At 35.8% G+C, this 27,516-nt stretch overlaps 1 protein-coding gene and 2 non-coding genes across 4 annotated transcripts in view; 1 reads left to right on the plus strand and 2 right to left on the minus strand.

Annotated features, from left to right (window-relative positions):
• Positions 1–27,516, plus strand: part of CEP85L (centrosomal protein 85 like) — a 143,645-nt gene that overhangs the window by 100,648 nt on the left and 15,481 nt on the right. For both annotated transcript variants that reach the window (XM_043439699.1, XM_043439698.1), the window contains exons 5-11: positions 3,188–3,305; positions 8,388–8,567; positions 12,323–12,475; positions 14,515–14,669; positions 18,444–18,561; positions 19,278–19,328; positions 25,781–25,885. In XM_043439699.1, coding sequence (XP_043295634.1) covers positions 3,188–3,305; positions 8,388–8,567; positions 12,323–12,475; positions 14,515–14,669; positions 18,444–18,561; positions 19,278–19,328; positions 25,781–25,885 — 880 coding nt within the window. The remainder of the gene's footprint in view (positions 1–3,187; positions 3,306–8,387; positions 8,568–12,322; positions 12,476–14,514; positions 14,670–18,443; positions 18,562–19,277; positions 19,329–25,780; positions 25,886–27,516) is intronic.
• LOC122422993 lies at positions 27,040–27,122 on the minus strand. Its single transcript, XR_006264071.1, has one exon.
• Positions 27,198–27,340, minus strand: LOC122422995. Its single transcript, XR_006264073.1, has one exon.

The following is a 27,516-nucleotide window of genomic DNA, read 5'->3' on the forward strand; positions in this document are numbered from 1 at the left end:
AGTATGAGCTTTGAAGACATTGCTGCGTACTTCTGGGAAGAACGGAGGCTCCTGGGTGAGTCTCAGAGACGCCTGTACCTCATTGTGATGCTGCAGAACTTTGCACTCATGTCTTCACTAGCTGGGGCTTCAGGGGCAGTGCTGAAAGCAGCAGGTGGCAGGACGTCCTTGCCTTCTTCCTGATCTTAATGACCCAGATAACCGTGATGGTGTGATCACTCGCCTAGAACCAGACACCTTGGAGTGCGAAGTCAAGTGGGCCTTAGGAAGCATCACTGCGAACAAAGCTAATGGAGGTGATGGAATTCCAGCTGAGCTATTTCAAATCCTAAAAGATGATGCTGTGAAAGTGCTGCACTCAATATGTCGGCAAATTTGGAAAACTCAGCAGTGGCCACAGGACTGGAAAAGGTCAGTTTTCATTCCAATCTCAAAGAAAGACAGTGCCAAAGAATGTTCAAACTACCTCACAATTGCACTCCTTTCACACACTAGTAAAGTAATGCTCAAAATTCTCCAAGCTAGACTTCAACAGTACATAAACTGAGAACTTCCAGATGTTCAAGCTGGGTTTAGAAAAGACAGAGGAACGAGAGATCAAATTGCCAACATCTATTGAATCATAGAAAAAGCAAGAGAATTCCAGAAAGACATCTATTTCTGCTTCATTAACTACACTAAAGTCTTTGTGTGGATCACAACAAACTGTGGGAAATTCTTAAAGAGAGGGGAATACCAGACCACCTGACCTGCCTCCTGAGAAACCTGTATGCAGGTCAAAAAACTACAGTTAGAACTGAACATGGGAGAACAGACTTGTTACAAATCGGGAAAGGAGTATGTCAGGCTGTATATTGTCACCCTGCTTATTTAACTTATATGTAGAGTATATCATACGAAATGCCGGGCTGGATGCAGCACAAGCTGGAACCAAGATTGCCGGGAGAAATATCAAAATAACCTCAGATATGCAGATGACACCACCCTTATGGCAGAAAGCGAAGAGGAACCAAAGAGCCTCTTGATGAAGGTGAAAGAGGAGAGTGAAAAAACTGTCCTAAATCTGAACATTCCAAAAACCAAGATCATGCCATCCAGTCCCATCACTTCATGGCAAATAGATGGGGAAATAACGAAAACAGTGAGAGACTGTTTTCTCAGGCTCCAAAATCACTGTAGATTCTGACTGCAGCCATGATATTAAAAGACTCTTGCTCCGTGGAAGAAAAGTTATGATCAACCTAGACAGCATATTAAAAAGCAGAGACATTACTTTGCTGACAAAGGTCTGTCTAGTCAAAGCTGTGGTTTTTCCAGTAGTCATGTATGGATGTGAGCATTGGACCATAAAGAAGGTTGAGCACCGAAGAATTGACACTTTCGAACTGTGATGTAGGAGAAGACTCTTGAGAGTCCCTTGGACTGCAAGGAGATCCAGTCAGTCAATCCTAAAGGAAATCAGTCCTGAATATTCATTGGAGGGAATGATGCTGAAGCTGAGGCTCCCATACTTTGGCCACCTGATTCGAAGAGCCTACTCTTTAGAAAAGACCCTGATGGGAAAGATTGAAGGCCAGAGAAGGGGACGACAGAGGACGAGGTGGTTGGATTGCATCACTGACTCAACAGACAGTTTGAGCAGGCGCTGGGAGATGATGAGGATAGGGCGGCCTGGCGTGCTGCAGTCTGTGGGGTCATGAAGAGTTGGACATGACTGAGCGACTGAACAATAAATATATCTAGGTATAAACAGCCAAAATAACTTAGAAACACACTATTAAAACTGTATTAAATACTCAAACTGATAAAAATAATCAAATCTTAATTCAACACTTGTGATGGAGAATAAATATGCTATAAATATAATAAATAAATACCCCATTTTGCATTATGGGATCTATCACAAAATGAAAGATGTACTGTAAATTGCTATGAGCAAAATCTCATCTGTTAATTGATCATATGTGTGAAATTGGAGCTTTAATAACTTAATAACCTGACGTGTCACATATGCCTTGCTTTAGGAATCTGATCATAAATCCCAGGTTATAAAGCAGGTGAGTTAGAAGGACATTTAATATGAATTCTATTTAAAAAAAAAATCCACACTATACCAAAGAATTCACCACTGATTTTAAAATTTACCTAGCAAAATTATAATGTGATTTTACTTCCACATGTAATTAGTGTGAAACATATACATTTGCTGAAGACTCAAATGATAGCATTTTTTAGTAATAAAATATTTTTAAATTAAGATACTACTTTTTTTTAGACATGTTATCACATACTTAATAGTTTATAGTATACTATAAACAAATTGAAATAATAAAATTTTACTGGTCTTCCTCTTTCCACCCTATACCTTTGGTCACCTCTTCTTTTATTTCAGTCTGTCTTCCTTCTCTATCTCTTATAACCTCCTTATGAGTCTTATTATTAAATTTTTGAAGATTAATGATAATACATATAAAACTCTTAGCATGTTGCCTGACACATGAACAGTTTTCAAATGTTTTAGGAAACATTCACAAAAGTTATATAATTTGATTAAGTTATGATCCACTGAGGAAATACATGAACTTCAGTGTGACTGGGTCCAGCATGAGCTTACATTAAAATGAAATTTCAGTGCTATCAAGAGATGCAAATCTGCCACCATGTGAGTTCTCCATTCTTGGTGATGTTTATGTGTAGATCATGCAACCTGGATGTTGTAGATAAGGTGCAGGCAGAGTACAACAATTGAACTACATGATATTTATACAAATACCTCTCATTCCTTAAAATGAGTTTTTTCAGGTGTTTCAATTGGTATTGTGTGTTGAAGAGAATTTGGATGAATGGAAATAATGATATTAAGATAAAGGCATTCCAGACTGAGAATGAAACAGTTTGTATATTAGGCAGCAAGAAGAAAGAAAGCAAAGCGTGACTTTGTTGGAACCTAGAAAGAGTATTCTACAAAAGATTATATTCTTTTAAGTAACCAGAAGTACTCAGTATAAACTTTTTTCTATATTTAACATATTTCATGGTACTGTGGTTTAAACAGATTTCTTATTATGAATTTTAAGCTTGAGCATACTTCTCTTGATGCCACATTAGAATACTGAAAATTCTGCTTTTAATTAGATCAGCTTAGAAAAGTGTTTTTTGTAATGTGACCCCAACTTATGTTTTGCAGGCAGAAGCAACAGATCACCCACCTGCATGAAAGAATAAGAGATAATGAGTTACGAGCGCAGCACGCCATGCTAGGACATTATGTGAATTGTGAGGATTCTTACGGGGCTGGTTTGCAGGTAAGATCACAAAGGATTTTGTAGTTTTTGTTTTACTAGTATTATAAAATGCGTCAAACATAAACTGTGTGATTAGGACCTTTTTGGGATTAATAATCTGTTCCTATGGTTCATATTTATGCCTGTAGTAAAAGATGTTCCAGTGCTGTTTTCCATCTGTCCAGTTCACATGCTTTTCCCGCACTAACAGGAACCACGATTATCAGTTTCTAGTATAGCCTTCCAGAGTTGACATTTATTACAACTCACAGATAAATTTATTTTATCCTACACAAAAGGTATCAAAATATATAAAATATTCAACATACTACTTTTTTCTTCATATTATGTAAAATTACATAAAATACAATGACTATTTCCATATCATTACCTTTGCTTTTGCAGCTGCTTGATTTCCCATTTTATGGAAACAGCATAATTTATTCAACCTATTTCTGCTTGTCAAAATTTGGGTTGTTTCTAATTTGGGGCTACTATGCATAATCTTATAAAAGTGAAACTCTGCTCATTAAGCAGTAACTCCCCATTTCACTCCCTGACCCATGGCAACTACCATTCTGCTTTCTGTCTCTGTAATTTTAAATTACTCCAGGTGTCTCATGTTAAATGGAATTATATAGTATTTGTCTTTTTGTGACTGGCTTGTTTCACTTCTCATAATATCCTCAAGGTTCATCCATATTGTAACATGTGTCAGAATTTCCTTCCTTGTTAAGGCCGAATAATATCCCATTGGATGTCTACCACGTTTCACTTTTCTACTCATCTTTCAGTGGACACTTGGCTGGATTCCATAATTTATCTGTAGTGAATAATACTGCTGTGAACATTTTTGCATCATTTATTTGAACATGAATACTATTGGCAAAATACTTTATGGTAGTATGTACTTCTATTTGGTCATTTCCGTTTATATCTTTATTCTTAGAATTAAATCAATTTAAGTGTCATTTTTTCCTCCATTATATTTTCAAACTTGCAGTTTTATTAAAGGCATTATTATATTAAAATCAGGACATGATAAATAAAGACCAAATAACAGACTTATTTGATGCAGAGGCACTTAACATAGAGATTCCAGCTTGTTTATCATACTTCAGTTACTAATATATCAAATACCTTGTTATTATGTGATATCATCTAAAAGTTCTACCACATGACAGCAAGTCTCTATCATACTGAGATTAATAGCATTCAGTTATTTGAAAGTGGTATTTCTGTATTACTTAAGTAGTATAATTTGCTTTGATAAGGGTATTTTAATAGAACCATGCAGTTTCTCCTTATAACTTCATTATTCTGAATAAAGGTTTTACTGGAATTATACGATTATTATTATATTACCAAAAAACATAAAACTTACTGTCTGCAAGCTAAAGAAAATGTTTTTTGACACATAGCTTCAGACCAGTAGAGGGCTCTCTAAGTCAGTCTGCAAGGACAGGTAGAAATACAAGGAAAATGGGGTTGCTAAAAATATTATAAGAATTTTAAATTATGTGGGAGAATTAAAATATTGTTGAGAAATTCATTTTAAAGGGCAAGTGTGAGACTCCCCTGGTGGTCCAGTGGTTAAAGACTTCGCCTTCCAGTGCTGGTTCAATTCCTGCTCAGAGATCTGAGATCCCACATGACTTGTGGTGAAAAAAAAAAAAAAACCCAAAAAACATAGAACAGAAGCAATGTAACAAATTCAGTAAACACTTTAACAATGGTGTACATCAAAAAAATCTTTTTAAAAAAAGGTAAGTGCAATTAATAAAAGAGAATGCAAGGAACCCCTTCCAGTACTAAATGGATACAAGAAATATGTACATTTTTTTTCGGTAGATTGATACAGAGAGTAAATAAAATGGCAAAGGTTTAAAAGTAACAACTAATATGATAATAAAATTCTCCTTAGTGAAGGAATTTTTTATTTTTCTTTATATTTTATTGAACATATTTGACATGTAATATCGAGTGAGTTTGGGCTTCCCTTGCAGCTCAGAGGGTAAAGAATTCACCTTCAATGCAAGAGATCTGGGTTTCACCCCTGGGTCTGGAACATCCCTTGAAGAAGGGACTGGGTACCCTCTCCAGTACTCTTGCCTGGAGAATTCCCATGGACGGAGGAGCCTGGGGCTCACAGAAGAGTCAGACACGGCTGAGTGACTCAGCACACACACACAGTGTGTGTTTAAGGTGTATGGCATGTTGCTTTGATACATTTGTATGATATGATTGCTATTTTAGTGGTATTTATCACATTACATAATTGTAGTACAGTATTACTATCTGTATTCATTACCCTGTGCATTAACTACTTGTGGCATCTTTACTGCTTGTTGAAATTTTACCCTGAAACACCACACTTTTATCCTCTGTGGGTGCTCCACCCCTTCCCGTGATCCCTGATAAGAAGGTTCTCTCCCTTTATTATAGGTTTAATTTATTTAGATTCCACATGTAAGTGGTATCATACAGTACTTGCTTTTCTTTATCTGATTTATCTCACTTAGCATAATGTGCTCAAGATCTATGTATGTGTGAAGATATCCTCCTTTCTCATGGCTGAATAAACTCCATTGTGTATTACATCTTTTATCCATTCATACATTGATGGACATTGGGATTGTTTCCTTATCTTGGCTGTTGTAAATACTGTTGCGATAACTATGGAAGTGCATAGATCTTGTAGAAATCATGTTTTCTTCTGGGTATATATCCAGAGATGAAATTGCTAGATCCTATGGTAGATTTGTTTTTTTATATTTTTGAGGAACCATCATATTGTTTTCTGTAATCGCCATGCTAATTTATACTTCCACCAACCATGTTTAAGAAGTCCCCTTTCCACCACATCCTTACCAGTACTCCTTATCTCTTGTTTTCTTTATGATAACCATTCTAACAGGTGGGAGGTAAGATATTATTTTGACTTTGATGTGAATTTCTCTGATGATTAGCATTCCCTGATGTGATGTTGAGCATTTTTTCATGTGTCTGTTGACCATTTTGATTTTCTCTTGGGAAATAGGTTTGTTTAGTTCTTCTGCCTATTTTTCAACCAGGTTGTCTTTTGTTAAGTTGAATGAGTCTTTAGTATTTTGGATTTTAACCCCTTATCTGATATGGGGTTTGTAAAATGTCCTCCCATTCAACAGGTTGTCTTTTCATTTTGTTAATTGTTTCTTTTACTGTTCTTCTTTTTTAGTTTGATTAGTCTCATTCATTGATTTTTGCTTTTGTTGTCCTTTTGGCATTATGTAAGGAAAAAGTCATTGCCAAGACAAATATCAATGACTTCTTCCCTATGCTTTCCTCTGGGAGTTTTATGGTATCAGGTCCTATGTTAATTTTTGTGAGTCATGTGATGTAGGGGTCTGCTTTCATTGTTCTGCATGTGTTTCTACAGCTTTCCCAGCACCATACCCACTGGGTACTTGGCTCCTTGTTGAATACTGGTTGACATTATATTTCAGAGTTTAACTCTGGGCTCTCCATTCAGCTTCAGTGGTCGGTGTGTCCATGCCTGTACCAGTTTTATTGCTGTGATTTGTAGGGTAACTTGGGATCTAGAAGTGTGATGCTTCTGGTTTTATTCTTTTTCTAAGTATTGCTTTGGTTGTCCAGGGCCTTTTCTGGTTCCACACATACTTTAGGGTTGTGTATTCTATTTCTGTGAAGAGCAGCAAAGGAATTTTTTCCTTGGATTTATAAACATTACTTTTTATGCACAGCATTTTGTATTTGCACATTTTTTGGGTCCATAACTTGTTCATCCTAACTCCTTAGTATATTTAAAAAAGGAAAGTATGCTTTTAATATTCTGTATATTCTAGGTTTAAAAAGTATATTTTTGAAATAAAAAAATACCTTTTAAATTAGTTTATAGATGAAAAACATATCTCTTGAGAAGTAAATTCTATTTGTCTATTAAAAACTTTGAATGACCTTACCATCAAAATGACCTGAGAACTAGACATTGCTAAGTCTCATAGGTGGGAAATGAGGACCAGGTCTTTATCCTAAATTCAAACTTCCTCAGTTGTTTCAGTAGTAGAATTACTAGAACCAAAGAGTGGTTTGTACTTAAAATATCTTATATCAGAATTTCAACCTGTAGTTAACTTGCATGGAACAAAACCCAAATGCGAAAGATCCTTCTTCTATTAAAAATTGAAGAAGAAAGGCCAGCACTTGTTACTTGTTGTCTTTCTGATGATAGCCATTCTGACAGGTATGAGGTCGTATCTCACTGTGGCTTTGATTTGCATTTCCCCAACAATTAGTGATGTTGAGCATCTTTTCACGTACCTGTTGGCCATCTGTGTGTGTTCTTTGAAAAAATCTTTTTCAGCTCCTCTGTCCATTTTTTAATTGGTTTTTTTCTTTTTTTTTCTTCCTTGATGTTGAGTTGTATGAGTTCTTTGTGTATTTTGGATATTAACCTCTTATCAGATATATCATTTGCCTTTATCTTCTCTCTTTCAGCTCTTGTCTGACTCTCCTTTAAAGCCTTGCTCATGAAGGGAATAATACATTTGTTCATTTAGCAATTATTTTTGAACTCATCTTGTGCCCAGTCCCTGCTCTATGAAATAGGGATAAAAGCACAATTAAGATGGACAAAAATTCCTGATTTTATGAGCCTTACTTTCTGGTTAGGGGAAGCACTCTATTAATACTTATTGATATGTATTTATTGGTATGTATTAACTTTATTAGGGATGTCTTATTTACCTGTTTGCTAAAAATGACCACCTGTGAGAAAAGACTTCTTTAGTCTTTATTTCCCCAGAACTTTTACTTCTTTATAATGTACTTTTTACATTCTAATTATGCCTTTTAACCAAATAATAACTACTTTCTATTTAGCTTCTGCCTTGTGCTAGGAACTTCATGTCACTTGGCCCTGGTAGGTAATTTGAATTGATCATGGCACATAACTGGGAAGCAGGAGAGCTGGGATTTATGCCGAGGTCTGTCATTAAAGGCTGTGTGTGCTCTTTGTCCTGTCCCTCATTTCCAGTTTCTTTCCATTGGTTCAGGACAAGTAAACTTTTAAAGCCTTGCCTGTGTGTTTCTCTTTCTGAATAGCCACAATATGAGAACACCTCTCTCCAGACTCCGTTTTCAGACCAGTCAGCATCCCATTCCCAGCACGAGGAACTTGAGCAAAAGCTTGCATCTACTGAGAAGGAAGTTTTACAGCTCAATCAGTTTCTCAAACAGAGAATAAGCCAATTTAGTGACGAGAAGAAGAAACTGGAGGAAAAGGTAGGTATTTTTAATAAAGTTGAATAAGCCAAGGGCATTCCTTCAGCATACGATTTTTTTGTTATCTCCTGTATGCCAGGTGTCTTACCAAGTTTATTATACTAAAGTGAATAGTTTTATAGTAACTTTTGAGAAACCCTGTGCTATCGACAAAAATCCAGGCATTTTTTTTGAGAAACAAAAATAGCATTGTATATTATATTATGTCTTTCTAAATAATAGTAAAGCTCTTTTTAGTTACCTATGCTGAGATGTGACACCAATAACTTTTCTCCTTTTCCTTTTTGGGTCCTGTATCTTTGTCATGTGTGGTATGAAGGATTGCTAAATGAAATAAAAATGGTTTTTCTTTCAGAAGCACATGACTTCAAGTTATTTAAGCTGAAGCCCTTGAATAGAATAAGTAACTGAAAGCCAAATGCCTATATATACACAATATATCTGTACATTTATTTGACCTTTCTGCCTTTCACATACTTCATCTCATTCCATTATAGTATCATTTAAAAATCATCTTAAGCAGCTACTTAGTTGTGGAACTGGCTTCAGACTTCTCTTGTTACACTCAACTTATTATTCTATTAACTGACCTTCCATTCAGGTGATCTTAAGGCAGTCACCATGATTTTCTGTAGACAAGATTGGCACTATTGATAAGGAAGTCTTTGATATTTTTGAGTCAGTATAGATATATATGTGTGTATACACACACACACACACACACACACACATAAGCTAAAATTTTTTATCTTCCAAAAAAAATTTGACATTTTACATGGTAGATAGAAATTGTTGAAAAGCTAGAAGTAAAATTCAAGACAATTTAACTCTTTGTTTGCTGCCTTGGTTCTAATAATGATTTATAAAAAAAATTAGAGGAACATACTTTCTCCCTAGTCTATTTTGTTCTAATAATTGTATTTAAAATAAAGAAAAATAAATCTGTTTGTAAAGTTCTTCTAAAATGGGACTCTCCTATTGCCTTCAAGGAATGATCTCAGTATTGCATAGTACCTCCTTGAAAGAAAAATCTTAGCTTTTCATAACTGAAATAAGAAAGATTTATTAGCATTGTCTCATCTGATGGCTTCCCTGGGGGCTCAGACAGCAAAGAATCTGCTTGCAATGCAGGAGACCCAGGTTCAGTCCCTGGGTTGGGAAGATCCTCTGGAGAAGGGAATGGTTACACACTCTAATATTCTTGCCTGGAAAATTCCATGGACACAGGAGCCTGGAGGGCTGCAGTCCATAGACTCACAAAGAGTCAGACATGACTCAGTGACTAACCCTTTCCATTTTACTTTCTTTTCATTTTTTGTTACTGTTGTTCAGTCGCGGAGTTATGTCCAACTCTTTGTAACTGCATGGACTGCAGCTTGCCAGACTTCCCTGTCCTTCACCATCTCCTGGAGTGCTCAAACTCATGTCCACTGAGTTAGTGATGCCATCCAACCCTCTCATCTGTCGTCCCCTTCTCCCCCTGCCTTCAGTCTGTCCCAGCATCAGGGTCTTTTCCATTGAGTCAGCTCTTTGCCTCAGGTGGCCAAAATATTGGAGCTTCAGCATCAGTCTGTCCAATTATTTGAATATTCAGGGTTGGTTTCCTTTAGGATTGACTAGTTTGATCTTGCAAACCAAGGGACTCTGGAGAGTCTTCTTCAGCCCAACAGTTTGAAAGCATCAATTCATTTACCCGTAGGTAATTACTGGAGTTCAAAATTCAGTGACCTCTGTTAATCTGAAACACAAAACTTTAAATAAACAAAAACCAGAAAATAGAGAACTTCTCATCAGTCAGCAGGGTAAAGAAAAACAAGAAAACTAGATCCAATAATTATGTGTGATCAGCTGCTTGTGGTCACACATAACAGAGATGATGTTTGATCAAGTGTTGGCCAAGATCTGTGATCCAGAGCAGCAAGCTTGACATGAAGCAAAGAAGAGAGTTGACTAACCAGAGGAAAAGAAGATACCTCGGATGCCTTTGCATGGCAGAAGACAGCGTGACTATGTTACTCTAGTGGCTCCTTTCTGAGGTCACAGTTATGTCACGTTTAAGACAGCTAAACATGAAGTGTAATTAGGGAGCATGCAGTAAAAGTGGACTGGTTAGTTACGTAACTTACAGGGTCGTTTGCTAAGGCGAAAACAGGATTGTGTGGTCTTTTCCGGGCACAACCAGTGCCAGTGTCCGTAAGTTCTGGTAGAGAACAGGTTAAATTGTCACACCAGCACCTTGATTTTAGTCCTCAGAAAGCCCCAGCACATATTAGGATTTGTCTGTTTTACCAGTGTTGCTCCTTACCCAAAGAACTAAGTGGATCCTAATTTTATTAATGGAATAAATAGATGAAATAAGATGTGATGTGTTTTTCTAATTGAAATTATTTTAATAAAAGTTGTTATACACTGGACCTGGGAGAAATTAGATAAAGCACAAAAGAAACTAGATTGTGGCCAAGCATTAGCTTTTATAAAATTTGGAGGAGTAATCCGTTATACTACTAATTACTACTTATGTCCATGGTGAGTATGAGAAAAGGCTATTAAGTTATTTTAGAACCCTGTAAACTTGTGAAATAATATTAAATGTCTGAAAGACAGGCAATTTAAAGTAAACATAGTCTAGAGTTTACTTTTTAGGCAACTCTTTGTATATGCTTTGTTTTTAATTGATCTTGAGTATGAAAGAGCTGTAGCAGTAGTATCTACAGAATCTAAAGATTTGTGTATTTCAGGTGGAAAGGCAAAAACAAATAACACATGAAAATCTGAGGTTCAACCTGTACAAATTGGGATTTACTAGTAGTATGAATTGTATATGTTCTCTAGTAGGTGTTCAGTTAATGTATTTCATCAGTCCTAGGGTGGCATTGATAAGGTACGTTTTTATTTTATATAATTTTTGGAAGGAAGATATGCTGCAAGTTCAGTTTGACACAGTGCTTTAACAACAGCCTTGCTTGAGCTGTGGATTACTCTCACTATTCCCATTATTTATTCTTAAGTATTTGATCATTTTGATAAGTGTCCTGGCTTTGATTGCATTGCTTTATTTGTTACACGATAAGCAATTCCTTTGTCTGTAAGTAACAAAAAAGCTTTAATTACTTACAGATATCTTCTTTTCTTAATTCACATAAAACATTGCACATAACTTTGCAAGAAATAAATTAAAGTCATCATTCCAGAGATGAATACTTGCTTCACTGATTTCAGAATTATACCCTGAAACTGTTTCTGTCTTTCTGGGTACCAAGACAGAAACAATGCCAAAATAAATTGGTTTTTCAATGCCAAACTATATAAAATTAGTTTTTCAATGCCAAACTATAATGTAACATTTCGAAAGTATTTTAAATGCCATTTAAACTTAGCACTCTTTCAACTTGTACATAATACTGTTGAAATGACAAAGATATGAATAGTCTTGACCAGATTTGCACATGTGCAGACAATAAAAACTATATCATTCTTGCAGCCTGGCTGACTGCAGTTTATAAAACATCATCAGTTGCAAAGCAAATAAAAAATTCCCAAACTCTTAATTTCAGTGATAAGAGAATTTGCAAAAATGTGAATCTTAGAATTTACGAAATAAGGTAACTCATACGTAAGTTGGAAGTGATGTTAGCTATATCTGTAACTGTTGGCAAATTCAGTGATGTCTAAGATTAGGATGTTTATATAATAATAATAATGATTATTATTTTTTTGACACAAAACCACTAAAGATTCTTAATCTTTTTCTTTAGCTTAAAACCAGAGATAGGTACATCAGTAGCTTGAAAAAGAAATGCCAGAAGGAGTCTGAACAGAATAAAGAAAAGCAGAGAAGAATTGAGACCTTGGAAAAGTATCTGGCTGATCTTCCAACTCTTGATGATGTGCAGAGTCAGAGTCTACAGGTAACATGAAATAAAATGCTGATCTTTAAATGGCAGGAAACATATTCTTTCTTGAATTTACTCTTTTGACATCTGAAATTTATAGTTTTTCATTCATTTTGTAAATTTTTATAATTAAAATTTTTGGTTGTATATTTGGCTAATTGTAAGTTAAATCTGTGTGCTTAATTGCTGTTTTTAGGATTAACTTTAATTAGAAACTTTGTTCATTTAAGCATGAATAGATCTTTCTTTTTCTTAATTAATATGCGGTTTCCTGCCTAATGAACCTGTGTCTTAACTCTCTCACTGTTCTACTCTAAAAGATAGTTTCTAAACCACTGACACCCCACTCCATGCACACACCACATGCACCTCAGTTCTGACTTTTCCCAGTATTCTCTGGGAGCCACCGAGGCTTAACAAGACCTTTCTGGACGTCTTTCTAGATATTTGTCTTGTTTTCATCATTCTTCTTAATCTTTCCATAAATTCTTTCTTATACTTTAATCTATGACCTCCATTCACTCCTCTGACTTCTGACTGTTTTCCTTTCTTAGCAATATCTCATCCAAAGTCCGTTTACCAACTCTGGTAAAGCCTTTCCCCATGAGGCCTTATTTGTAAATGCTACAAATTTAGAGTAGTCCATTAAACCTACTCTTTAGTCTTAAAGTCTTTCTGATCATGGGATTTTCAATCTCCATACTATTGATATTTGAGGGCAAGTAGTATTTTGTTGTTTGACTCTATCCTGAGCATTAAAGGATGCTTAACAACCTTCTCTTCCCACTAAACCAAAAATGTCTACAGACTTTTCCAGATGTCTCCTGCAGGGAGTGGAGGGATGAGAATCATTGATCTAATCCATGGTGTATCGTTATTCGGTAGACTTTAGACCTACAGCACACTCTGTGTTTACATTAATTTATAAGTTGTAAAACTAAGAGAGGGTGATATCATGAAGGAACTAAAGAAGGACCCACAAGGTTTGAGCAGGAACAGAGAGGACTATAGATTTTAAAATGTATGTTCATACCACATTATACCCATTAGAGGCTAATTGTCTAAAAAGCAGAAAGTAACAAGCGTTGGTGGTGATGTGGAGAAATTCTAATTCCTCATGCACTGTTGGTGGGAATGTAGTGTGGTGCAGCCACTGTTGTGAACCGTGTGAGAGTCCTCACAAATACTAAAAACAGGGTTACTGTGTGCTCCATTAATTCTGCTTCTGGGCGTATACTAAAAATAATGGAAAGCAGAGTCTCAAATAGATGTTTGAGAACAATGTGTGTTCATAACAGCGTTATTTCCAGTAGTCACAATGTAGAGGCAGCTCCAGTGTCCATCCGTGGACGAATGGATGACATCGTGGATGTCATAACATACATTATATATATGTATACATACATTATAGCCTTAAAAAGGAACAACTTTCTTACATATACTGCAACATGGGTGAACCTGTGGCCATTTGCTAAGTGAAATAAACCAATCACAAAGATAAATAGATTAAAGATATATGAATCAGAGAAAATAGGTATGAGGTACCTAAAGTAATTGAATTCATAGAGACTTAGAGACAGAAAGTCAAAGGGTGATTGCCAGGGGTTGAGGGGAGATGTAGATGGAGAGTTGTTAGTGGGTAGAAACTTTGTTTTGCAAGATGAAGAGAGTTCTGGTGATTAGTTTATGACAATGTGAATGTACTGAACTCTACTGAATTATACATTTAAAAATGGTTATTAAGATGGTAGATTTTATATGAGGTATATTTTGCCATAATTAAAAATAGAATTATACCCATAAACTGAGATTATTCACCTTTCTCTCTATGGCTTCCAGAAATTTCTGACTGTATTCGCCTCTTCTCCATAATCCCATTCTCTCAGCTCCCTTTTATGCAAAGGAAGAGATCAAGTGTTAAGTTCTATACCTGAGATGAAGTTAGTGTGATTTTAACAATCAGTCTACTAATTCTTGAGAGCCTGGTATTGATTTCTAGTAGGAACACATTTAATATTCTTTGTGTTATGAACTTTTAAAAAATTTCTCTTTAGCTTCAAGTTCTAGAAGAAAAAAATAAGAATTTGCAAGAGACTTTGATAGATGTGGAAAAAAAGCTTGAAGAGTTCAAAAAACAGTATCAAGAAAAAGAGGCACAGCTCATATGCCAGAAAAAGAAAGAAAAGGAGTTGGTAACTACAGTTCAAAGGTAAGAAACCCTCAGTAATCCTTTTATGTTATTTTTAGTTTATTCTTTATTTTTCAAAGAGTATTTTCACTTAAAATGAGTTAATTTATAATTAGTGCTCTATTATTTTTCTTAAAGATGTACTGTTGATAACTAAATGTATTATGTCATCAAAACAGTTTGTCTCAGTTGCAATTTATTTGATCCAATGTACTGACATCTTGGTTTTAGATAATTTTAGATGAGAATAGTTTTTTTAAAAGACACCAATTGAAAACAGGAAGCATTAACACAAACCCTTTATCTAACGGCTTTGTCAAAGAATACGTAAAAATTCTAAATAACAAAAAGAGGAGCAGCCGGACTGCACTCCCTAATGGGACCTGTCAGAGTGTCCTAACTGGTCCCATTTCACCTGACTGCAGAGTAACAGATGTGGCTCTTTGCCAGGTACCTTCCAAGTTTTCTCACATTTCTCTCAGCTCACAGGACTCTTCTAATTTAATCAGGTAGGACTCCAGTGCATGTTATTTGCTTGTATATTTTGTTAATGTAAATGAAAATTGATACTGGATTCCTGAAAAACCTAGAAAACTAGGCTGTATATTCATCAACATATACTCTGTTTTTTAAAACTTAAAAAACCTTAATAGATGGTCAACTGTTAGTAGGAAAACTATCCTAAAGAGGAAAACAACAAAGCAACAAAAAACTGAATTTAAGACACTCTTAATGCTTGTATCAATTATATATAACTCAGCATAACTTTTTTAGTGAAAATCCTTCAGGTAATTCTATGTTAATATGGCTTTACTACTATTTTCTAAGTCTTAAATATGTGTGGTCTACATTTTTCCCTTGGATTTCAGTGCAGAAAACCTCTGATTTCTAGGACAATTCAGTCCTCAGTGTCTCTAATCTCAGCTTCAAAAAAATCCATACACCTTTGACTCTACCTTTATTTTTCTCCTGTTTTCTGCTTTCTTGATCTTAAATTTCTTTTTATCACTCCACATCTTATATCCTATTCTCTAGTCGCAACAGCTTCCTGACCTCTGTTAATTCAACCGTGTATCTTTCTTTAATCTTAGGGCAAAAGGCCAAGGGATAATGCATTTGTTGTTTTATAGAGTGTTACAGTCATAAACTCAAGCTGTGTTTTTATGAGTAGATCTAGGAACACCTGAAAATAATTTGAATGTTTGTTTTGTTCCATTGTGTGCTTTTACATATTTAATATGATTTTATACCTTCTCTTTTATTTTGATTTTCTCTTTTATTATGCTTTTGGAGAACATTGAGCTTGGTATTCTTGATTTGGAAAGATTTAGTTTAGTGCATTACAGAATTCATTTTCCATATTTTCAGTTTCTTGATCCTGAGATGACATCATCCCAGGAAAGTTCTCTTGATTTCTAATAAACATAAAGGACCAGAGAAGGTGTTCTAAAATTCTTCAGCGCTTGTATGCCTATAGTGTCAGCTGACTTTGGGGGTAGAAGTGTTATTTCAGTTTCCTCAACTATATGATGTAGTTAGTATTCCTTAAGTTTCAGAAGAATTTAAGATGTATTATGTGACTATAGGAGAAGGCAATGGCAACCCACTCCAGCACTCTTGCCTGGAAAATCCCATGGGCAGAGGAGCCTGGTGGGCTGCAGTCCATGGGGTCTCGAAGAGTTGGACACGACTGAGCGACTTCACTTTCCCTTTTCACTTTCATGCATTGGAGAAGGAAATGGCAACCCACTCCAGTGTTCTTGCCTGGAGAATCCCAGGGATGGCGGAGCCTGGTGCGCTGCTGTCTGAGGGGTCACACAGATCGGACACGACTGAAGTGACTTAGCAGCAGTATGTGACTATAAATTATATCATTACATTGATCTGTTTTTATATACTATTCCCAAGTTTCCTGTTTTGTGAATATGTAAGAACTTTTGGGATTTAAAAATGAGGCAAAAGTTTTTCATTTAGAAATGAAATCTAAGTGAAATATGTGGAAGGAATTCATAGTAATGCAGTAGTTGGTACCTTTGCTGCTCAAAAGATTTATTACTTTTCTAAATGAGCATGCTTTATAACATAAACAAAATGAGAATGTGTACATGAAGGAATACTTTTTTGATATTTTTACATGACAGAGTACATTTTTCCTTCTACATCACTGACTCTCTTGTTTTCTTTTTAATGAAAAGCCTTAATAGTTTTGATGTAATTTATTTTTCTTGAAATGTTTATAATAAATACATAGAAATGGTATCTTAACTCTGAATTGGGACAAAAACATTCTGAGATAGAAATAACATATTTTTTCACTCTTAGACTGAAGAAGCAGATACTTTTATGACAAGTAACAGTATATTACAAAGCCGTACAGTGTATTTGTTATATGTGAAAACTTCTCTGGTGCCATTATTTATGAACACATCTGAATACCTCATTGTACTATTTCGTACTGTCAATTCTGTGTCCACAGACTAGATATGGTATTTCTTCTTTTTGAGGGATGTGGAAGGGGAGACAAAACATGACAGCCATAATAGTTGAAAGAGGAAAATAATGAAAATATAAAAATCCACATTAAAGGAATTCTGTTTCTTTTAGTAGGCTGCAACTCTTGAATATGACTACATGCTGAAGTAAAACTATTTCTAGGTGTCTTGCTGTTTTGGTTTGGTTTGGGTCGTTGTTGTTAATGGCATAGTTTCTTTTAACCTAAACAATACTACTCTTCCTTTCTCAAAGCTGACACCTCCCCCCGCCCCTTATCTTTTTTTCTTAATATACCAGAAGGGCTTCCTTTTATTGTTTCCTCATAAATGCAACTCTGTGCCAAGCATAGCATGAGGAACTGTTATGTCACATAATAAATGTATAAGATTATTGCTTTTCAAAGAGGAGGCCCCACTCAACATCCAGTACAGATTCTGGCCATTACAACACCGATCATACCTGTTGGGCCAACACACACTGAGCAAAGACGTGGCAGAAATCCACACTAAAAACAGCCCTTGCGTCAAAAAAATTATATTCAGACAGACTACACAGAGATACTCGCACAAAACAGCCCCTCAAGACCTCTAAGTAACTGTTTCTCCTAAACTCATACAGTTAGAGAAATATGAGTAAAATGCAGAAGCAAAGGAACCGCTCCCAATTAAAAGATCGAGAGAATTCCCTAAAGGAATAAACAATGAACCTGACCTTTCCAGTCTATTACGTCCCAGGTTCAGAATAAAGTTAATAAGAATGCTGAAGGAAATTTAAAAAAGCTGTTGATAGAAATGCAGATTATTGTAAAAAGGAACTGGATTGTTGTTCTCATTCATGAAGGAGAAATGTAATTCTGCTGATTAGGTAACAGATATCTTTGTGAACAAATTTTTGCTGAACTCAAAATGAAGGGCAAAAGACATATCCATATTCTTAGGCTCTCTACCACAGTCAAGGAACTCCCTACCACATTCCTTAATCAAGGAGCACGCCTTTTGGGAAGAAGGGAAAGAACAGAGTTCAGATTGCAGAGTTCAGATTAGGGTCCTGAAGGATCTCACATACTAAGCGAATGTGGTCTCACATTTGCTATTTCTGAAAAGATGATCTACCTCCATTATATTTTTTACTTGTAAGAAATGTAAGTACTCAAACTTACTCATCTACTCTCTGTAGGTTTTTATTATTGCTTACTTAAAATATGTTAGAGACCCTAAGAAGAGACTTCATTTATGTTGAAGTCATCTACCAAAATCAGCACACAGAGCTTATTTTCTTCATATAATTATGTCTCTAAAACAGTTTGCAGCAAAAAGTAGAAAGATGCCTTGAAGATGGAATTCGCCTTCCCATGTTAGATGCAAAACAGCTTCAGAATGAAAATGATAACCTGAGAGAACAAAATGAGAATGCCAATAAGGTCAGTTCATATCTTTAGTAGTGAACTTTGATAGTGAAATCTGTAGATGTATGTGTGTATGTATAACTTATTTACTTTATTTGATTTATATTTTTACTAATATTTAGCAGCTTTTACAGAATTTTTAGTTTGAATGTCTTTATTAGGAAAGAAAATAACAATTTAAGTAACTTTAAATTAAATCGAAACTAAAGAAGTTATGTTATTTCTTAGCAAAAACAAAAGGATATCTTTTTCTTTCCTAAATTATTCAAAATCTGTTTCAAACTTACTATTTTTTTAAATATTTATTTATTTGGTTGCGCCGGGTCTTATTTGTGGCTCACAGGATCCTTAGGTGTGGCATCAAACTCTTGGTTGGGGTGGTATCTATCCCTGACCAGGGATCAAAACCAGCTCCCCTGCATTGGGAGCACAGAGTTTTAGCTACTGGACCATCAGGGAAGTTCCTCAAATTTGTTTTTATAAAATGTAAAGATTAAAGGTTTATCAAGAACTGGAGTAAGGCATTTGCAGTTTTTTATATGTGTGATCCAAATCATATGGCTATTTAAAGGATACTTTGTATAAATACTTTTGTAAAAAAAAAAAAAGTCACATTTTGATTTTTTTTAAAAATTCATGATTCTGTGTGCTTTAGTTTTCTTGAAATTTAGTAGTTCTAAAAAAGCAATGAAAAAAAATGGATTCAGACTGATATATTTCCTATGTTCTAGATAATAGATAGCCAACAAGATGAGATTAACAGGATGATTTTGGAAATTCAGGTAAGGAATATTTATACATTTTTAACCTAGCTGTATGCTCAGTTACATATCTAAAAATATTAAAGCATATATGTTTTCTATAAAAATATTCATAACACTTGAGATGACAATGCTAAATTCTTTAATATTAATCTTTCAGTTTTTTCAAATGAAAATGATTCTTGGTAAATCATTTCTTCAAAAAATTGTTCTCTGTTCCTTACCTTGCCTCTTTTCAACTGGGTGTAGTGTATCTCTACTACTGAGAACACATTTGAATAAGATCATCAATGATATACTATTTATAGACAATGGACTGTTTTTAGTTCATTGTGACTGAGCAAGAACCCACCCCCTCCTACTAATTCTATATGTTATTTTTCTGTATTATCAAAGTATAACACTGTGCATATTTGTGTCTGTTCCTCCTCCTTATTTTCTTCATACTGTGGAGACTACTGTAGATCACCTACTATCTAGAGCTTAGGGTGTCTGACCCATAATACAAACCAAAATTAGTAGATTAAGTGGATTTTCATTCTTTTATTGATTTGCCAAATATTTACTGAGCCCCTGCATTTTTGCCAGGTGCTGTTCTTAGCACCGGAGGTTCATCAGTGAACAAAGCAAGTCCCTGGCCGTTTTAGTGGGGTGAGTTGGAGAAATGGAAGTATAATGCCAAGTAGAGAAGTGAAGTGAAAGTCTCAGCTGTGTCCAACTCTTTGTGACCCCATGGACTACCCAGTCCATGGAATTCTCCAGGCCAGAGTACTGGACTAGGTAGCCATCCCTTCTCCAGGGGATCTTCCCAACCCAGGGTTCAAACCCACGTCTCCCACGTTGCAGGCAGATTCTTTACCAACTGAGCCACCAGGGAAGCCCTGAGTAGAAATATTATTTAAAAAACAAAGAAAAAAAGGATAGAGGGCAGTGACAGATCATGTTGCGTTAGATACAGCGGCCATGAAGTTTTCCCCGAAGTCACATTTGGACGTAGATCTGCATGGAGTTAACCAGGGGAAGAACATTCCAGGCAGAGAGAGCAGCCAGTGCCCTGGGTGTGGCCGTGCCCCGAGTGTTCTCCCCGACGAGCAGCAAGGCGGCTGGTGTGGAGAGCCCTGCTTGTGAGACCCAGCGAGAGCTGACGGGGTGGGAGAAAGTAGCCCGGGGCCAGATCACACAAGGGATCTTCGTATTTTATTCTTCAGGTGATAGGAGACCATTGGACAAGTTATGCCGAATACATTTTTATTTTTATATCTCCTGATTGGAGTATTCTCAAAGCTGGAAATAAAAAAGAATCACATAAGTGGTTTGAGTGTCAGAATTTATGGACAGTCTGCTTTGTCTTTTGACCGTGTTAAGTGATCTATCAGTGTGATCAAATACTAGTCCAGTTCAGCAAGTATGTGGATTTATTGGATTGATTCACAGAGGTTATACTTTTTAACGTGTATTCCTTCAGTTGTTCTATAAGCCATTCAAATCGAGAGATGGTTGGTTTCCTCAGCCGTTATCTAACTTCTTTTCATGGACCACAATGAAAGGAATTTCTATTTTATTTGGTAACATTTTCCAAAAAAGTAAATCTAATAAAAACTATCTCAGTGCAAATTAAGGACAGTCAGCTTTGTCCTTTGGCATTGAACTTTTGGTGGCTAAGATGTGTTCAGTTCAGTTCAGTCGCTTAGTCATGTCTGACTCTTTGCAACCCCATGGACTGCAGCACACCAAGCTTCCCTCTCCATCACCAACTCCTGGAGCTTGCTCAAACTCCATCGAGTTTGTCTATCGAGTCAGTGATGCCATCCAGCCATCTCATCCTCTGTCGTCCCCTTCTCCTCCTGCCTTCAATCTTTCCCAGCATCAGGGTCTTTTCCAATGAGTCGGTTCTTCGCATCAGGTGGCCAGGGTACTGGAGTTTCAGCTTCAGCATCAGTCCTTCCATTGAATATTCAGGACAGATTTCCTTTAGGATGGACTGGTTGGATCTCCTTGCAGTCCAAGGGACTCTCAAGAGTCTTCTCCAACACCACATTTCAAAAGCATCAATTCTTCGGTGCTGTGTATCAGAAGTCAAACAAATGATTTAGGTCAGTGACAAGTTTATTGATTCACAACTTTGAAGTTTGGGGAGAACTCAGTCTTCTACCAATTATAATGTATTTGTTGTTGAATATAAAAAAGGTTTTACTTCATGTAAAAGTGTACACTAATTTTGAAATTCAGTGCTATAAAAACGCAGATGTATCTGTTTTGTTCCGCTGTCAAGGTAATAATGTTAACTGGCACAATACCTTGATTACTAGTTGATCCTTTAGAAATACTTTTATCCACAAAACCAGTGTAGCTAAACTGGCTTCTCTTAAAAGGTTCTTCTGTCAGTGTACAACAGAAAAGACATTTTGCAGGAGAATGTTTCCCATCATTTCCATAAACCTGGCTACAGTCTGAGTGTAAATGAGTTCTTCTTTGGGCATTATTACCTTCCTTCCTATTTATTTCTCAAAAGTACATTTCACCCATGTAACTTTGTTTCCAGTGAAATCTTACCATTTTATGTTACCATTATAATCTTTTGGCAGAGGACATACAAAGTAAAAAGGTTTACTTGTTTACTTGTTTTTTTCTAACACATTAAAAAGTGTTCTCATTAAAAGGATTTATACACTTAAATGATTTTTCACCAGTTTCCTTGGGGACCATCTGAGCAGCTCTTCATGTCATCATGCTAAAAGCAGAACTCTCAGGCAGATGGTTTGTAATGTTACTTCAAGTAGCAAGATGATAGTTAAAGGAATCTGAGCTGGACACTATCTTTAATTATTATTAAAATAGAAACCTTAAGAAATGCGATTTTTATGGGGCTTGCATATTCCTTATTTGTAGCTTAGTTTTAAAATACTTTGAAAACTCTCTTTTATCAGTATGGAAGAATGAGGGAAAGTGATTTAATATTTGTCCACACTTAGGCCAAAGTGAGAAGTGGAACGTCTGTTGCCAAATGAAGAGGTGTCAGTGATGGTTCTGGGCGATGATATTGTCTGTTACAGGAATGGTTCTTTCTGGTTTATGTTTACTATCCCTAGACCTCAACAGTAATCGTACAAAGTAAGAAAGAGTGTATTTTTATACATGAAGTTTCTGAGATTTTGAAAGGTGTGCCCAAAGTCTCAGCTGAGATTCTAAGTCATGTCTGTCTGACCTCAGAGTTTGTGCCTTGGGCATTAATCCTGGCTGCCTCAAAGTGAAGAAAAAAAAAAGTCTGATTTGTTTCTTATATTAATATAAGCCATAGGGGAGAGAATTGTTTTAAGGGGTTTTCCTGGAATGAAAGAGTTAAGCTGGAGTCCTTTGGGAAACTAATCTCCTGTGGAAAGCACCTTCTACTCAGTTACCTCGAAGTGCAATTTGGCAATTTTGTCCTGAAAGTGAAATTTTTTAGTACATTGCACTCTACTATATGGTGGCCTTATTAGCTCCTTGAGAGGAATAAAATGCCTTTTTTTCCCCGATACATTTATTTCAAAAGCTTTATAAGACTTTATCTCTTACTGTGTTCTGTCATCCTAGCTCTCTTTGCTATTTCTCACACAGAAGAGACCCCCGTCTGCCTCAAAACCTTTGCACTGCCTGAAACATACTCTCTAGTTACCTGTGGGACAGTCGCTCATCTCCTTCAGGACTTTGCTCAGATGTCATCCTTTCCATGAGCCCTTATTCTATGGCATTTGAGATTCCACCCCCACTCCATCACCACACTGTCTGTTCTCCAGAGCACTGGGCAAATTCTAATATGTGATACTACATAACTTACATATTTATTATGTTTACTTTCTTTGTCCTTTTTCCTCCTAGTACAAGTTCCACAAGGACCAAGTGTTTTTGTTTTGTTCACTGATGTGGATATATTTTTGCTAAATGAATGATTATGTGAAAGAATGTATTTGTGAAGCTCTTGTGTGTGGGATGGGGTGAAGTGTGGGGTTGGTTACGTGTGTGTGTTTATATAGCAAAACTGCTGATATAAGATTCTTTCAAAATATTCTGTCCTAAATTAGGTTTGTGAAGTATGTAGAATACATTGAGTAAGGCACATTTGGTTTTTCTTCATTTGGGCTCTCTGTATTTAGGGCAAAAAAAAAAAATGGTTAGCATTTCTGGATATTTAAATCAAAATATTAATAACAAATGAATTTAAAAACCACATTCAACTCCAAGAATGATTGTGATACATACCTGTTTAGATCAGTAACTTAGACTTAAGTCATTATTAAACAAGAAATTTAAAGAGAAATTGTTATTTTTAGAGAAATTGTTGTTTTTAAATTGTTATTTAAAGAGAAATTAATTTATTGTTAACTTCAGTAATTCTATTCTAAGCTTAGCTGAAATTCCCCTGCCCTTGATTTTTTTCTTAAACATGTGCTTTTTCATGTAGTTTGAAATAGAGAAGTAATCTTTTAGCTGAAATGTTAACTGTTAGGCAGCTATAGCACTCACACCTAATATCCTATAAATAGTACAGCATTTGGTCTTATTAGAATAAGTGTATCTGTGAACTCTTTACTCTGTCAAAGGGCCACTTGGCTAGTGCCTTTGAACCCAGCCAACATGACGTAAGCTTGATGCTAATATTGTTCCAAAATTCAATTTTCCTTCTTGTGACAAACAGCACTAGTGCCAAACATTTCTAATTTATTCTGGTGAAGAAGATTGCCTTTTTCTTCACTGACTTAAATTTAGTTTTATGTGGTAACACATTAATCAAATTTACTAGGTAATTATTAGTGACATTCAACATGATAAAAATAAAAAGCTATAGTTTTTTAAATAATTGTTTTACACCATTATGAAAATACCTCTTTGGGATTCAGTTTTCATTGTTAAAATGAGATTTAGAGTAGTTTATTTGTGATGCCTTTCTTTACAATATTAATAAAATAAAGCCATAAGTCTTAAGAAAATTTTGGATGAATTCTGGATTCCAGCCAAGTAATCTTGTCATGCCAGTAAGTATTGGTTTTTGGCTAGGTAAATAAATCCCAACATATCATTCAATCAAATGGATTTTGATTCAGTCAAGTGCACTTACAAAGGAATTTCAGTACCCAAAAATATGTATTCTCAAATAGCCCATGTGACTTTGTGCTGTGGAGCTCATTTTTGTGCAATATAAAGGAAGTTTTTCCTTGAAATAAAATGTACTTGTTATAAAGCTTGATTCATTTGTATCCAACTTTTGAACTACTAAATATGATATTTTTACAGAGTTTAGCAGACAAATGAAATTAAAAAGCAAAAAGGTTAGATACTGTGTTACTGAGAAAACCATTTTATATTTAGAGTCTTATCTCACCACTGGTGACAACCATCCTCTTATTCCATCCAGAGGTAATGTGAGGGGGAAAAAGTAGGTTGTGTGCTAATTAGGTGGTCAACATTCTGAAGTATTTTCAGTGTTGAGACTAAATACAGACCTGAAGGAAAAAAAAATGAAATCTCTTCTCTAGTCATATTTATTGATCTTGTGGTTTAAAAGGAGAAAAGTTGATAGAAAAAAGTCACTGATAAGAACAAGGTTTATAACAAGTTCTTCTGTGGTATGTTGCTGAAATAACCCTTTAAGAGCTCTTAAAGTATCTTATATTCTGCTTTGGTATACTCAAGATTTTCTCACAATAGTGTCATGTTTGGTTAATTTATAATTTTATAATGGAGTTAAGAGAGAGATTAGTTTATCTAAACCCCATAATAGACCTTTGGCTTGAATTCAACATTATATTCACTGCCGGGAATACTGTACACCAAGAGGGGGTGTTTAGCTGTGTTTCAAATAATAGAAAACAGGGATAGTCTTATGATCTTATTATCTTGTAGCTTATTAATCATAAGAAAAAGGTTGTTTTTTTTTTTTTAAGTATGTTGTGCCATGCATAGTTGCTTCAGTCATTTCTGACTCTTTGAGACCCCAGGGACTGTAGCCTGCCAAGCTCCTCAGTCCTTGGGATTTTTTTAGGCAAGAATACTGAAGTGGGTTGTCATTTTCTCCTCTAGCGTATCTTCCCAACCCAGGGATCGAGCCCACATCTCCTGCATTGCAGACGGATTCCTTCCTGCTCAATTTTTTAAGTATAGACTTGCTAATACACTCCCAGTATATAAATGAGAATCAGTAAAATAAAAACTGTAATATGGCATTAAACTGCACCTTTAAATTTAACATGTTTTACCAAGAATTAAAACTTACTTGGTAAAGATGATATTTTTCCTTCCTCTCCACTCCCCCACTCTTTGGAACTATCCACTCTAGAAGTAATATGAGTTAATTGAGAAGTGGAGGCCTCATTTTCCAAGGGGTTGGGGAAGTCAGGACATCTAAAGTGTTCAGAGCCAGTATTCCTGGTTGCCTACCTAATTGCATTATGCTTTAAGCATTAACATGTTTTGCTTTCTAATTCTCTTTATCATAGTCTATGCAAGGGAAACTTTCTAAAGAAAAATTGACTACTCAAAAGATGATGGAAGAGCTGGAGAAGAAAGAAAGAAACCTTCAGAGATTAAGAACATTGCTTGATGTGAGTAGAAGAAACTCAGATTGCTTTCAAGGATTATTCAGTACCTATTTAAGTTAAAGGAAATGCCTGTTTTGTACATATTCGTAAATCATTTTTTAATTGAAGACTTGATTTTGTTGTGCCAGTTAATTAAATTCATTAGATTTCTTAATAAGATTATAATAAAAATACAAGCTTTTAGTTTTGTATTGTCTTAGAAACAATTTCATACACTTAACTACAGCAAAGTCAGCTGTTACATAGAGATTAGATCCCAAGTCATGAAATGATGGATAAATTGAATATAAACAAAGTTACCCTTGAAAATCCTTAAGAAAGGTACAATGTAGACACTTCATCTCTGGAACAGATCACTTTCTTCATTTAATTATGAGATGAAATATTAATATTTGGCTTGTATTTAAGGACATGTTACATTAAAAAGTACTTATTTTAGTTTTTGAGCTGTCATCATGACATTTTCCTCTAAATACTTAGAAATACATCTCCAAAAATTAGGGACAGTGCCATTTCAGCATTGTCCCACCATATAAGAATAATAATTTTCCTTGATGTTTGGTATTACCTGTCTTAGAAAAATTTCCGCCTTTCTTCGCCAAATATTAAAACCAGTATTCAATCCAGACTGTGTGTTGTGTTTCATTTTGCTTTTTAAACCTAAAGTTCTTTTCTTCTCCTTAACAAAATCAGGCCTTTTGTCTTATAGACTCAGATTTGTTATAACTGGATTTGTCTGATCGCTTCCTCATGGTGTCGTTTATCTTATTCTCAACCCCTTTATTTCTTGTAAGCTAGAAGTTAAAGCTAAGGATATTAGACTCATTGCAAACATTTTTTGGCATGAATACTTTGTAAGTATTTTTCACATCATCAAATTATATGTGTTTGCTTATCCCACTGTAAGTGTCACAAATACCAGTCTCACTGGATTGAGGTGGTGACAGACTGATTCTTTCCACTGTAACACTAGCCTCTGCAATCAGCAGATCTGTGGGGTTGATACTTAGGCAAGTGTGTGAATATCCAGTATGCCAGCACCCTTTCCCTTGATAGTTTTAGCATCCACCAATGATCATCATCTGAATCATTAGACAATTAAAAGAGTAATTTTTTTTTTTTAATTTTTTTTTTCTTTTTTTTTTTTTTCTTTTCTTCGGTCTCAGTCCGTTCTCAGAACACGCTCCATCACCTAGTTCCCAGAACTCAGATTGCGCAGTGGTCACGTCATCATCGACCAGGGCTCGCAGAGCGGCAGGGGCCACCCTAACCACACCCAAACCTTAGCCTAACTGCCTCCCCCTAACCTCCCAGCCCCCGGGTCCCTGGCCCCATTTCGCCTGACACGTTTTCATAATCCTCTCAGGCTCCGGGCCGGCGGCGCCGCCAGTCACGGGGCCCGATCATATAAGGAAAATACTGCGGCATCATCCGGGGGCTGCATCGTGGACCCGGGGGCGCCCTGTCCCCTACGCCACTCGCTACACCCACACCTGCAAACTTCCCTGCCCCGCTTCGTGCGCCCGGACCTCCCGGGCGAGTCCAGCAGCCTCGGCTCCCCGCAAAAAGAGTAATTTTTATATCATTCCTTTTACAATTATTAGCTGGCATTCTTCTATAAAAAATTGTATTTT

Source organism: Cervus canadensis, chromosome 20 (assembly GCF_019320065.1).
Source record: "Cervus canadensis isolate Bull #8, Minnesota chromosome 20, ASM1932006v1, whole genome shotgun sequence".
Classification (NCBI taxonomy): domain Eukaryota; kingdom Metazoa; phylum Chordata; class Mammalia; order Artiodactyla; family Cervidae; genus Cervus; species Cervus canadensis.